This window comes from Anas platyrhynchos, chromosome 1 (genome assembly GCF_047663525.1).
Source record: "Anas platyrhynchos isolate ZD024472 breed Pekin duck chromosome 1, IASCAAS_PekinDuck_T2T, whole genome shotgun sequence".
NCBI classification, from domain to species: Eukaryota; Metazoa; Chordata; class Aves; order Anseriformes; family Anatidae; genus Anas; species Anas platyrhynchos.
Window position 1 is genome coordinate 40,872,405 of NC_092587.1, and position 14,968 is coordinate 40,887,372.

General features: G+C 38.1%; 1 protein-coding gene across 18 annotated transcripts in view; it reads left to right on the forward strand.

Moving 5' to 3' along the window:
* Positions 1–3,063: 3,063 nt before the first annotated feature.
* The window catches only part of NAV3 (neuron navigator 3), a 275,094-nt gene continuing 263,189 nt past the window's right edge, over positions 3,064–14,968 (forward strand). For 7 of the 18 annotated variants that reach the window (XM_038172949.2, XM_072035182.1, XM_072035127.1 and 4 more), the window contains exon 1: positions 3,067–3,780. In XM_038172949.2, coding sequence (XP_038028877.2) covers positions 3,538–3,780 — 243 coding nt within the window. In that variant the 5' untranslated portion in view covers positions 3,067–3,537. Of the gene's footprint in view, positions 3,781–14,968 lie in introns of all 18 variants that reach the window. The other 11 variants (XM_038172943.2, XM_072035141.1, XM_038172946.2 and 8 more) reach the window with 4 other exon arrangements.

Consider the following 14,968-nt stretch of genomic DNA (forward strand, 5'->3'; position numbering starts at 1 on the left):
TTTGGGCCCCTCGCTACAAGAAGGACATTGAGGTGCTTGAGCGGGTCCAAAGAAGGGCGACGAAGCTGGTGAGGGGCCTGGAGAGCAAGTCCTATGAGGAGCAGCTGAAGGAGCTGGGCTTGTTCAGCCTAGAGAAGAGGAGGCTCAGGGGTGACCTTATTGCTCTGTATAAGTACATTAAAGGAGGCTGTAGAGAGGTGGGGGTTGGCCTGTTCTCCCATGTGCCTGGTGACAGGATGAGGGGGAATGGGCTTAAGTTACGCCAGGGGAGTTTTAGGTTAGATGTTAGGAAGAATTTCTTTACTGAAAGGGTTGTTAGGCACTGGAACAGGCTGCCCAGGGAGGTGGTGGAGTCACCATCCCTGGAAGTCTTCAAAAGACGTTTAGATGTAGAGCTTAGGGATATGGTTTAGTGGGGACTGTTAGTGTTAGGTTAGAGGTTGGACTCGATGATCTTGAGGTCTCTTCCAACCTAGAAATTCTGTGTGATTCTGTGAATTCAAGGACACTTCCCTGTGTGCTGCAGACACCTTGTATCTGAGGTGCTGTGCCCTGCCTAGCCATCTCCCCTGGCAATACCTACACATGGTGCAAGTTCGTATACTTTGTCCACAGACGTTTTATGCTGTGCTTTCTTGTTCACATGGAAACCATTAGTGAAATATAACTCTTAAATATTCTTTTCCCCTGATATCCTTCATAAAACCTACATTCAGGCATGCAAGAGCCTTAAGGATGAAAAATGTAGGTAAGTGATTTCTAAGGAGAGCAGAAGTTTGTTTATTTATCTTTTGCTATGAATTAGAATGAGAGAGAACAAAAAAAGGAAAACTAGACTCATAACCACATTCTTACCCATAGAGTATCATTATTGTTTTCCTCTATTACCTTTACTGATTCCTGCAGATAGTCGATTTTGTAGATTTTTCTTTGTATCTTCAGCAGCCCAGAAGTGCTTCTGGGTTTTATTGTTGCAAAGATCTAGAAAAATGGGATTCTGAAGTTGACAGCAGTGAGCTGGTAGTCATAATTAATAATTATTTTGAAAGAGTAATAATTATCTTGAAGGAGTAACACCAGCTTTGCATCATTGTTTCCAAACCCTTTTGGTTATGCATTGCAGATGACTTTCTCCTGGTAAGCTTGCTTACTTATTACTTTTAGGGTTTCTGTGCTGGGAAAATGGGTTGCAAAAGAGACTGTGGGTATCATGACCTCAACATTCATATTCAAAAGAAGAACAGCAAGATTACCATAATACATTACTTTGTAAAATTATAACCCTGAGAAGTAATAAGATTCAATTACACTTTTTTTGGCAAAGTTCTGTTTAAGAAAGTATCTGTCTCATGACTCTAGTTTACTCTTTGTCTTGATTGTTGGTCAGCAATCCTCATGAGGATTTTTCATCTCCTCAAACCTTGCAAGAGATAAATCCCTCTTTTCCTGTGGTCCGCTTCAGCCTTTGCATATGTGCACTTTCTAAAGTGTTAACTGTTAACAGTTGTGTCTCAGAAACCTAAATTCCTTACACAGGCACAGTGCTTTATGGTGCTGGAGAACAAATGCAGACCGCACAAGGAGCTTTCTTCCCCTTTGCTCTGCACAAGACTTGAAACATTGCACTGAACACAAATATTCCTCCCATTGGAGCACAGTGGTGGATCCAGTGGCCTCATCTTGTCTAAATGGCAGAGCCGTTACCTATGTACAGTCTTGCATAAAGCCCACTGTTCCCACTGTTAGTGGTGGCAAAACCCAGGTGAAGATAACCAGAGGATGCTGAAATGGGTTTGCTGATCCTCTGTACACATACTTCAAAATGCAGGAGATTCTTAAACTAGGTCAGATTCACTCCTATGAACTACAAACAAGAATAGCATAGTCAATGCAGAGAGTTGAATTTGTAACTGATAAGTCATCATGATCTTTGTAAATGAAAGGTAGATGGCAATACTGTGTAACAGTTTTATTCTGCAAAATAATCTCAAATGGTGTCTTAGGAGATTTTTTTTAGTCAGCTTCTCATTTACACTGTTTTCTTTTAAATGCTTTGTGTAACTCTTACCATCCTCAACTTGAAAACTTAAAAGTCCAGAAGACTCTTATTTCCCCTTGGACTTACATCTTAGGGTGAAGAGTATGTACTTTTCAGGTAGAGCATAGTTAATATCATGTAGGATAGTAGTGGCATAGTAGCAATCAGATTATCCTCTCTCTGTTTTATTATGGTAAAAAATAACAAGAAAAACATGTAGCATTTTTGTCCACAATACTAAGCAATAAAATCCCATAGAAGTTTAATGGTGTGGCATTTTTGCACATTTTTTTTTCCTTATATCACAGTTTAAAACAGGTTTCCCTCCTACAGGTACTCCAAGGAATTTACAATTGTCCTTTTAATAAGCATTTATGTTGCTTAGCAGTTTGGACTGTCCATTGTGGCTCATTTTATAACTTCCTCTGTCTGCCTATATGCCTTGTGTTTCCATGTAGAAGGATTTAAAGTTGCTAGCAAGAATATTTCTGTGAACAAGAAGCAGAAATGATGCTTTGGACATGGACTTCATGGAGCTTTAAATGTTTTTAGAAAGGGAAGTGTTAAAACTGAATAGATGACGTTAGCACCACCACTAAGAAAGAAAGAAAGAAGTGCCCTGAAACGCTGTATTGACTAAATCTCCTAACAATGCTCGTGATTTTCCTATATCCTGCTCTGTGTTTTTGTATGGATTTTTCATAGCACAGGCAGACGTTACCCACGCGGTGATTCAGCGTCTGTTCCTAGCCACGGTCTTGCACGATTTTAACCTGATTTCACGGGAGGAACAGGGAATGAAACACCGTAGCTCATGGTTGTCAGCAGTGAAAAATAGCCAGGAATCAGACAAACAGCTTCATTGCTGAGATTATTTCCGGGATAAAAAGTCTTCCAACAGCTGTTTGCTTTGGCCACTGCTCAGGTCCTTTTTTTTTTTTTTAATCAGAAAAAAACGAGGCTTTTTTTTTTTTTTTTTTTTTTTTTTTTTTTTTAAGATGTGGGCTGGTTATTTATGTAGTCAGGAAGAGGTCTCTGCTTCCAGTGTTGTGGTCTCAGAGCTGTTTTGACAGTTGGAGTACGGAGAGATTTCATCTCCTCTCTCCTTCCTTCTCTCCCATCCTTCATTCACTTAACACGCAGACCTGGAATGCTGTAGGAAGAAGAGAAAGCAAATTTATGAGTTCTTTAATCCCAGACAGGCAGCTTTGTGGCAGTTACCTTCAAGAAAAGTTCACGCCCCAAAGGAGTGTTTAGTCTTACGGAGCCACTGACTCACTGAGCAGCGCGTGTGAGTGTCTGTGAGGAAGAAGGGCAGAGATGAAGGAGAAGTTTTGCTTCCTCGTGAAACTTGTAATATTATTGTTTTAAGGAGTTTTTGAAAAGATGACTGCTACTTTTGTTTAAAGTATTTGTTCTGGAACTGCTGAAGCTGGAGTCTACCAGACTGAAGTCAGGAGCATTTTCTTTGGCAGAAAGAAGATACATTTATAGAAGCCATGCCTGTGCTTGGGGTTGCATCCAAGCTAAGACAACCAGCCGTAGGGTCAAAGCCTGTTCATACTGCCCTCCCGATACCAAACCTTGGCCCCACCGGCTCGCAGCAGTACTCACCAAAGTCCTTGGAGCTTACTGGGGCAGAGAGCTCGATGCTTTCTTGTCAGCTCACGTTAAAGTCAACCTGTGATTTTGGAGAGAGGAGAGCACTTCAAGGAAAAACCCAGGAGATTGAAGATAGCAAGGTTAGTTGTAAACTTTACCTGAAGATCTGAATTCTCAGAAAATGTTGATTTGCTTAGACAAAATCTTACAGAAACCTGCTGCATGTGGAGCTCGGGTGTAATTGGGTAAATGATACACTTTTGCTCTCACCAGTGAACTTACATAGCAGCTTTGTAAATTTGGGGTTGCTCAGTGTTGTTGTTTGAATAAATTTTCTGTTTTTTAAATATTAATGCTAAGCTACTGATAGTATAAACTTCACAGAACATTTTGATAAGGATCAGTAGAATCACAAGTAGAAAATAATCATCCCAGCACCCAATAAACAGAGCAATGAAATGACAGCATAAAAAAAAAAAAAAAAGAATTGGCTGCTTCATGTTTTATTATGAAGTTTAAAAAGAGCTCTCACGCCCACACCTATTCCCACAGGGAGGCTCTTTTAAAATAAAAACAACTAATTGATTTTCTTTTCACTTTTCAAATTAGCTGGCTACACTTGCAGAACTGCTGAACAAGAAAAACAGCTTCCCAGTGAAAAGTCCCTGTGTTTTCTCTTCTGCAAAGTAGCTTCTTGCTAGCCCCCATTTAGCTCTGACTCAATTGTGATTAAATTATAAAAATAAAATTTAAAAAAAAGTCTGAAGTAGGATGCCAAGACACTTTTAGACTGCTTAAGGTTTTGATTATTTTCCTTTTGTAAGGGGGTACTTTTTGACTCATAATCATTAAAAAAAAACTTCTGTTTGATTTTCTTTTAGTCTTTCTGCTGTAGTTGAAAACATTTTTCATGTTTTGAACATGAGTATTAAGTCCTTTCTTGTCATTCATGTATATTCCCATAGATCTTTCAGTACATTACGGCTGCATGTGTAGTTTTGCAGCTTCAGCAAGCAGTGTTATGTGAGGTTGCCTCCCCTTGCTTTTCTAGTACTTTTGGTTTGTGGAACTGATTTCCAAACTGTCATTAAACATATATTTGTAGTTGCTTCATATTTAATCTAAGGACATTTAAGTGTAATCAGAGCTGTAAGAGTGTCAAGATAGATATAATATATATGTACTTGGTTTTCCTTTGTTTTTAGTTACTGGGTTAATTCAGTATTAGTGAAGAAAGTTGATTTTTTGGGTTTTGGGGGGAAAGCATAGGGTTGAGATCCTGAACATTTGGTCTCCATTTTAATCCCTGCCACATATTTCCCATAGGATGTTGGTCATGTCACTTAATTTTTCTCTCAGAGTTTTCTTTATCACCTCTCTCTGCCTTTCAAAGATGATGAATTGGAGGTCTCAAAGGTGCTCTATAGAAACATAGAGAATGAACAGACTGTTCATCTCTTGATTACCAAAAGTGATGAACAACCCTCTTTTATGACATGAGTGCAACAGGAAGATAAGAATAGAACTTTTTAACACAATATAATTCCTGCTTACTTGTTTATTTTTAATAATAAAATTTCTTCAGTGGATATTAAATGGCATGTATTTTAGATTTGAAAGTACTATTTTCAGAAGAAAAAAAATACAGCTTACACTGCCTTCTGAGAGATTTCTTGATTCTTTAAAAAAGTTGTAGAGGAAGTTATAACATCTTGCTTCAGTGTTTAAACCATTTAGGAGCTATTAGTGATTAGCTAATAGCTCCTAATGGGAGTCAATTCCTCTCATGTTCCACATTTCCTTCCAAGGCATCTGGTCCTGAGTACTACTGAAGTACTAGTGAATAAAGTAACAGTCTGGATGGACCCAAAAGGTGATCTCAATTTGACAATGTCATGTTTCATGGGTTTGCCAATTCTTTTAAACTTAGAGGCTGTTTTGTTGTTGTTGTTGTTGTTGTTTGTTTGTTTGTTTTACTTTGTTTGTTTTTAATAATAATAATAATAATAATAATAATAATAATAATAATAATAATTACTAGACGTTAGACCTGTCTCTTTCTTCTCAATGGAGGCAGTTGAGTACATTTAAAAGATGATCCATAAAGATTAAGGTCAGTTTGTGCACAAAGTGGTCTGAAAACCTCCCCTGGTCACCTGGACTTATAGAAGTGTTGACCATTCAATAACTTACTAACCTCTGCAGCTTTTCTGTATTCCCTTTTATAAGTCTTGACACTCCCAGCAAAGTTTAGTGGAGGCCCTTGACCAGTTTCCTTCCAGGCATACTTTTTTGAAGGATGCTCTTTTATTCACCTTTAAAGCACATTTCATGAAAACATTTTTTTTGAAAAGTAATTTGGGCTATGAGGTGGGTGGTTGGTGAAGAAATCTATTTTTAGTCTTTTGCCACTAATAAACTTCAAATTATCAGCCTAAATTACCGAATGATATTTTCTTTCATCAGTGATAGAGATACATGCCTCCCTGATTCCCATTGCCTGTTCCCCTCAGTAGTTTGTCTAGATTATTTAAGTAGTTCTAAGCACAAATTTGAATGAGTTGTTAGTGTTGATGTCCCATCAGGTTTGCTGAGCAGATGCAGCTTCTGCATCTGCTCATGTTGTCCTAAAGCTTAACCATATGTGAGTGTCCATAGAACTCTGGCTGATTAGCAAAGATATTAATCAAAGATGATATCCCTACATGGCTCTGTGGTATACTGTGCTGTATATTAGGAATGTTTCTATTATAATGGTGATCAGATAAAAAGGTCTTTCAATCAAAATGTAATGAATACCTAATCAGAATTTCTAAATGAGAGTAAAATCTGCTTCTGTTTTATACTGCTTATATGCTTGTGTTATATCACTAGATATAAGGCATCACTGCTTTTTGAGAGAAAAATGATGAATATCTATCTGCAAAAGACAATGGAACATATGAATTAATCATCTGGTTAACATTTGCCCTTGGCTGCTGGATTACAGGCATTGACTTTGCTTTCTTCTATATTTTACACATGCTACACTGCGGACCGCCAGCTTTCTCATCCTGTCTGGAAGGCATATAGATTGACACATGTAGCCTCTGTGACACATCCTGTTGCTATCTATAAGTGCTAAGGATTCCAAGATAAATTTGGGTTATACAAGTCAATACAGTAGGTCACTGCCACCCAGCTGTTTCCTCTATGGCGTTGAGTCTCACCACACCTGATTGTTTGAGACTTTTGACACTTGTGTTGGCTTTCTCACACAGCTACATTGCCAGGGCTGGCTAAGAATACAGCTGCAAACATCAGTTCTGCTTTCCCTAGGTATTTCTCCCTTCTCACATGATTTTGCTGCTTTTGCACATGTAGTCTTGGTGTCTTTCTGTGGATGTGATACAGTTTGAAGTTTGATAAAGTGATATTATTTTAATAAAAATTGTGTGATAAAAAAGTTTTGAGGTGATTATATTCAACTATATATTTTTTTTAATTGGTTAGAATATAGTTAAACCTAGGAAAGCAAATAAGGTACTAATAATTCAAATAACTTTATGTGTAGTTAATTCAAATACACTTTTGTTCACAATTCTCCTAATTTGTGCTTTGATATGTAAGTCAAATACAAGTCCATCTGCTTTCTTGCTAAGCCTGCTAACGTTTAAACTGACTGCAAGAACACTTATGATATGAATAGTCATGCAAAATATTTGAACACAAGCATTCAGAGCACATTCTTCTTCCCTGAGTATCATATAGACAAAAGTTTATTCCTATATATGTACACAGGAAAGGAATCCAGCTGCTGGATTCATGAGGTGAAATGCTAGCTCTCCTTGAAGCAGATGGAGTTTTGCTGTTCATTTCAACCAAAGGTGGTTTTTTTGTGTGTGTGTGTGTGTTTTTTTTTAATGCAAACCCACTTCTGAAAATACCAATGCATTATATAATATTTTTCTAAATGTATGTAGGGTATTATTTTATATTTCTGTGCCCATACTTTTATATTGCTTGTTAAATTAATGAGACCAAAATTATCAGATCATGCCAGGCTGCCTTGTGATACTCTTATTGTTTTAGGATGTTCTATTAAAAAGTAACAAAATGAAAAAAGTAACAATTATATTGTAAAAAAAAAAAAAAAAAAAAAAAAAAGTAAGTTAAGCAATGGCTTAAAAACAAAGGGATGTAGAAAGACTTTATTTGCAAATACTACTTTTTTTGGTCACCAAATGATAATTTTCTACTATGCCTACCTGTAGCATAGTGCCAATAGCATTTCACTCCAGGTAAACATAGTTGCTTTCAGCTGCCCTCACATAGCTGATACTGTGGTTACAAGGACACTGTCACAAATCCACTCTGGCATAAAGCTGTGCAGATATTCAGCTGGCACCCCTGATGGGAGCTGGCACACCTGATGGGAGCTGATACCCCTGCTAATCACTCTGGTCTTCTGGCCTAGCTGCCCAGGGCTGCTCATTGTAGTGCTCTGCTACACGTGCCCCAGGTTTTCCTCCCATCATCAAACTTTTCTTCTTTCAAGAGCACTGCAGCATCAATTAAGTTTGTGAACTGAATTTTCTCTGAGCTGAATCTGATATATTAATTGTAGTGTTTTGGTTATAAAACTTCAAAGATAAGATTTTAGCTTTCTTTCATGAATTAATTAATTCCCGTACTGTAATAATTACTTATATATATTTTTTTTTTCATGTTTTCAGTTTCTCTTTGTCTGTGCTCTCTCTTTTGCTGTCTGCTTTATCTGCTTCTTCCTTCCTCTTGGCAGACATCTTTACAGGCTTCTGCATATGACTAATTTTTCTCTGTATCCACAAATCAGGTTCTTCTGTCACTGTGACATTTTTTGTATCATTATTCCTTACTGGAAAGTGTTAGTCAGGTTCTACAACTGATCCAATGCACGTATGTAAACCTAAAACTTTTCTAGATGCATCAGTTTTTAGGGTTTGTATAAAGATTCTTGTAACATGGAGATACTGGCATCCAGAAAATATATGGTTAGTAATTTGTCATCTTTCTTAAAGGGGTCTGGCCCCACCAAGCTCATCACAAAACAGTCTAATTTTGAGACAGGAAATGGATCTGCTGCAAGGTCTTCTGAAAGAAATGCCAAAGGATATGATGTGTCCATCTGAGTAAAGATGCATGAGTGGTTTCTTCTGTAGAGCATGGAACCTGAGCAGTTGGGTTGGGGAAGTGGTCTTTAGAGCAGCAGAACAGAGAAGATTAGATGTACTCTATGTGGGGAATATGGCCAACAAAGATTGGGGTCTGAAATTCTTAGTTGTACCAAGAAAACTTCATTAAAATAATCTAAAATAAAATTTGAAGTCCGTGCCACAATACAAAGCTAAATGCTTTGGTGTGATTAGGCAAAAACACATACTGCTGCTGTTAAGGTGACTTCTGAGGCCAATTCCATTTAGTATCATAGTCTTAGTCTTGATCTGAGGGCTTCCAGAGTCATTCCAGCCAACACTGTTGCAGTAGGACATTTGAATGAGCATGGAAACCTCCCATTTTTCCCTCATCAACTGTCAGCAGTTTTTCAGTGATGTGGTAACTCCTGCCCATTGCCAGATACCAGATTTGGAGGATGACTAGGCTTCTCTATCCAGACAGATCTTAAGAAAAATATTTTTGCTTTCCACACAAGGGTGGAGCTCCTGTTCATGCCAATGGGAGTACTGTGCACATTGGAAAACCAGATGTGTGCCATGAACAACTCTGATATCTCTGTCTTTCCTCAGCTAACCCTTCCACACCATTTACTTAGGTTCTGTGAGACCCTTTCCCACCACTCTCCAACTCTCTGAAGCACGGCATATGTTGCAATCCCACATCTCTTTGACCTTTCAATTTCTTGGATACCTTTTTGTCTGGTCTCACAGGGCCAAGCTTTACCAAGTTTCTTGACATACTGAGTCTAGGGAACATAAATAAATGAGTTTATTTCTCCACTTTGTCATACCCTTCCTTTTCCCAGTGCTAGTACACTGGAGATGTCTGTCTTGTGGGTTGGCAAGAAAGGAGGCTGCACATTGTGCCGAGTATTTCATTTATAGCACTACAGCCAAAGCAACAAAGAGGACAGCAGAAGCAGCCAGAGACTGCCCTTCTTCTCCCCATAGTGACCGCTAGTGCTGGGAAGCCAGCATTGTTTCAAAAGCACTGAACTAGCTGCCAGAAATTTCAATCGGCACTGCTGACACCTGGGACTATGTGTGTTTGAAATTCACAATTGGCCCAGTGAAGCCAGGACAATTGGCAGGAGTTCAGATTGTCAGCAGTTTCAGCTTCTTGCCTTGTTCTCTGAATTATTTCTTTATCAAACAGATAACAGCATCTTCAATGTGCTTTGTGCATCCAGAACCATCTGTCTATGCTCTATTATAACTGATTTAAGAGCCTCACACTGCAAGAGCTTGGAAACAACTTTAGTATTACGTTTATTCTCTAATCATCTGCACCAATCACGTTTTCACATAGTTGATATAAACATACAGTAAGACTATTAAGTAACTCTCTAACTACTAAGTAACTCTAAGATTTTGTATTTATGAGAAGATTGTGCTGACTATGGGTTGAAAGAGGCATTTTGTTTGTAATTTGCAATTGGGATTATGTATAGGAGGTTATTTACTGACCCACGTTTAAGACCTTTGCCTACCTTTCTACTGCTTTTGTTTTATTTCTTACACAAAATAAGAGCTAAGAACTCAGCATATTTCATAAAAGTTTGTGTGCTGAGAGTAGATACTACGCATCAGCAGAAAAACAATTGCTTTTACTCTTTTATATTGCGTCTGTGCCTAGGGAAGCTGCTTGGGGATTTCCTGATCAAAAATAAAAATGCAATAAAAACATCTTTTCTTGAAAATGGGAGTGTGTCTGAGTGTCTATGCACAGACCTCAGAATGTGTGAAACCAGCAGAGCTCCAGAACCTGAAGCAACCCAGCAGCATTAGCTTGGTGCAACACTAGAGCTAATAAATGTGGCCTCTCAGGGTAATCTGTTCTCTGTGACCATAAATGGAGATAAGTGGTCTCCATCTCTAGATAAAAATAATGGGCTTATATTATACCCCAGGAGGTTTTACTTAGGCTTTAGTAAAACTTTCCAGCAGTAATAGTAGTTAAACAGAGGAACACTTTACATTCAGAAGGTATACCATCTCTGTCACTGGAGGATTTTAAAAAACAAACACGTGTACACCTGCCATTAATAGCATTATTAGCACTGACCCTCCACTGTGCAAAAGACTATATGGCTATCCTGAAGGTCTTCTCTTTTTCTTTTCTCATTCATTGGTTTAGCTGAATGCAGGTCTGGGGTAGCGAAACTGCTACTCTGCAAATCTGAGGGGACAGCCCTGTGGCCCACAGTGCCATCAAGATGTAAGGATTCCGTTTGAAAACAGCTTTGCTACCTTACAAAAAATGCCAGTGTATAGTACGGGTGTTTCCAGAGGCATTCCACTGAAATACTATGGTTCCTGTTAAGTTTCCCAAAAGCATGGATAGGTATCATTAGAGACCAGTGAGCTAGTTGCTTCCTCAGAAACACTTGTTTCCGTGGCATATAGGATGTTAGCATTGGAGTGCCCTCAAGCCCTCATAGCCCTCAAGCCTCAAGATCCTGCAAGGTCTGGCAGTAGAGGGGCTCAGAGACTCAATTCTATAACAGGTATCCTAGAAGGCTTGTGTACACAATTCAGTTTAGAGCTCTGAGACCTTTCAAAATCACTTCAGTGAATTTATCAGCCTGTTGCATTTCACAGGGGCTGTTCCAACTGCTACCTAGGATCCAGGAGCATCCCAAAGCACACAGCAGAATTAGGGGTTCCACTAAAACTATGAAGTTCAATTCATTTGAAACACACATTTTTCTTCAAGTAAAAACATATTCTTATGTCCTCTGTGATATTTTTTTTCAGTTTCAACCAGACCTTGAACCTGGAAACGTTTACAATATTGGTTGGTCCTCATTGTAACAGGTAGTGATGCACACAGTAGAAGTTAGTCACAGCCCTATAGGACATATGGCTGTGTTAGATTGCGTGAGAAAGGGAAAAATGTTATCCCCATGGTAAAGAGGTAGAGAGAAGATTAAAGGAGAAATGGATGATTTTCCCACACTCGAGCTAGGACTGTGTGGCAGGACTTTGAATCTCAAGTCATATATATCTTGAGTCCCAGCCTTCACATTATAACCACAAGAGCAATCTTTGTCTTTTCAGAGGAATCAGTTAAGAATGACACAACCAGATAATGAGTTATTTTTCCTGCTTACCTCACAAGGAGAGTTTTGGCTCTCTTTATCCTGAAGTCAGTGGCAAGCATCAGCTCGGGCCCATTTCCGAGCTGGAGCTGGAATTTTACTCTAGTAACCACAGTTTTTGATTTTGATATATTTGATCAACACAGGTTTTGACACAATTTATTGGAGATGCAAATTATGTTGTCCCCTTTGTAGAGCGGTATAACACTCATCAAAAGGCCTGTGTGTAATGCTCTTCATAGGCTTTTCACTTACTAAACATGGTGTTGAAAGTATAAATAGTTATGGAATAAAACCAGGCCCTTTTTTAAGGAGAGGAGATTTTGGGGGTTCCTAATTTCTTCTTTTGTATGCACTGTCTGGTTCCTTTGTAACAGAAAATCTATTTACAAAATAATAAGGGCATCAGTTGCGAAAGAAAACCACTAGCTTTTTTTACTTTGTGTTAATTCTAGCCTAGGTCAAGTCTTTTTTCTCTAGTACATTAATTATTTTAGTTGCACAGCTTTTCTTACACTTGCATACAAAGCATGCAAAGAGTAGTTCATTTAAAGCAGTTCTGTTTCACTTTGACCTGATTCACAGGATGTGGTCTTGGAGGAAGCCCATGCTTTAACAATAGCCTTTTGACAGCTAGGGTGTTTGGGGATTAAGCTGGGAGAGGAGGGAGCATCTATCTATTCTCAAACCTACTAGTGGAATATTTTGTGTGAATCTTCACTTGCCCGTGATGTTTTTAAGGTCACAAACCTCACTTTTTTGTTTTTACTGGCAGTAGAACGTTGGCTGAAAGACAGCATAACTTACTTAAAATTCAGAAAAGGAATGCAGAGTGTTTTGTCTGGTAAATGCAAAGGGATAATTCCCCAGTGTAAGATGTGCAGATTTCTGATGGCTCTTTTGTATGTTCTGTGTAAACCAGGCTGAGAGAACTTGGAAAATAAGAAAATCAAAGGGAAGAATAATTTTAAAGTGGTTAGGACAGGATCATAGTATTTTGGGGTATATAAACTGAGAAGGTGCCAGCCACTAAATGTCTGTACTAACTCTGCATAAAACATAAGAAAAGTTAAGCAAGTACAATATTAGCATTGTCCTAACCTATTTTCAGTGTGACATTTGGTCTGACTTATCTATTTAGTTATGTTTATTTTCCTGTATATCTTCCTTTACTGCCTTGCCCCTCTGATCATAATACAGTGGAAAGTATTTCATCATTCTATGTATCTCTCAACACTAGTTTAAAATATTTTATTGAGGTGAAACTCCCCAAAACATGAGTGAATTGCAGCAAGTTAGAAAAGGTAGAACAAAAATAGATGTTGACCCTTCTCTTGTTTATTCCATTTCAAAATATCTGCCTTTGACAATTTTAACACCTGGCTTTGTATCATGTTGATGCTGTATTAAACTCCAAAAGATTTGGCAGTGAAGGCTTCCTGTTGTGCATCAGGATTTGATTTAGAGGGCATGTGTAAAACCAGCACGACTTAGTAATCGAGTGGTCATGCACAGAAAGATGACTTCCTAGCAAGTGTTGTAAAACATTTGACCACTTTCATTAATCACAAAAGGCTGCTTGGCTCATACATGATTTAGGGTGACTAAGACATAAGTCAGGGTGCAGGACTTTTACTCACCACTACAATAATGGGATTTCCTGGCACCACATCTATGCAGTAAACAGGCTGTTTTCCTTCTTTTTCTAAACTTTTTTTTTTTTTTTTTTTTTTGGAAGCTGTCTCTGTAGTGGAAATAAATAGGCATTAAATAAGAATGTGAAATAACAAATAAAAGTTCAAAAGGAGTTTAGAAATATCCTCAGCTGATCGGTCTGCCTGCTTTAGTCATTGCTGGCCAGCTCAACAGCCACAGACAGTGTGCTGGAAGGAAGAATTGAGGGAATCTGTTTCTCATGAAGGAGCAGCACAGATCTGAAAGCTTGAAAGCTGCAGGTTCAGGTTTGCTTTTGAAATGCTTCTGAGCAGGAGCAGGGCCTAGCAACTAGCATGAGAAACCACAAACTACTTTCACTTCTGGTTTCTATCAAGTATCTCCTTGAAATCATTTTACGTGTAAAATGGTACAAATGCCATTATTTGAGAATAATATGTTTTGGTGGCTAAGCACTATTTCATTTTAAGTTTTTTTTTTATTATTATTATTTTTTTTTAATATAAAAGGAATAATTACCTATTTTTTAGAGTGTTACTGATGTTACTTGAATGACCTTAAATATTTTTTTTTCCACCTAATCTGTTACTGATGTTAACAGCTTCCTGTCTGACAATTTAATAATGCATATATTCTTTGTTCTTGCTTGTAATAAGAAGACATAAGTAGAAGACGTTTAATATAAAACTTGCATTTGTCCTGTGGAAATATGTAATCCTGACAAAGGTAAGAAGAGAATAATAATAACTCCAATAACTTTGCTGTTTTGTACCTCACCTAAAGTTCTGTATTATTAGCTGTAACCTAAGAAGCAGGGTACTCAGCAGAGAAACTATGTGTAACTGACAGTCAGTCATGGACAATATCACCATTGCTTCTTTTTCTTTGAATACAATCTAATTAGGAAAACTTTCATGTACTGACTGCTCTTGAGCAAGAACAAGGTTTCTTCAGCTTGGTGTCCACAATGGGTTGGTGTTTGAATAAGCAAAGAGTGAAGGCAAAGAAGACTCCCAGTCTAGGCCAGCTACATCAGTCACAGTCTTCAAGAATTTGGGCCTATAAGATAAGATATTAGCAGAGGGGAGTGGAGAATAAAAGAAAACTTTGTGGAAAATAAAACATGGATTGCCTCCCAGGGTGCTTAGTGTCAATGTGGAATTTGTCTGGGTTATGCTCCCTCCTCTGTGGGCATGGTGCAGAGGAGGTGCAGAGTCCCAAGGAAAGATGAAAAAACAAGCCAAGGAGTTTCAGAGAAGGAAGTGCACAAGAGTGAGCATATTTGGAACTAGTGTGTCAGAACAAACACTGTTATTAAAAAAAAAAAAAAAATATATATATATATATATATAAATAAT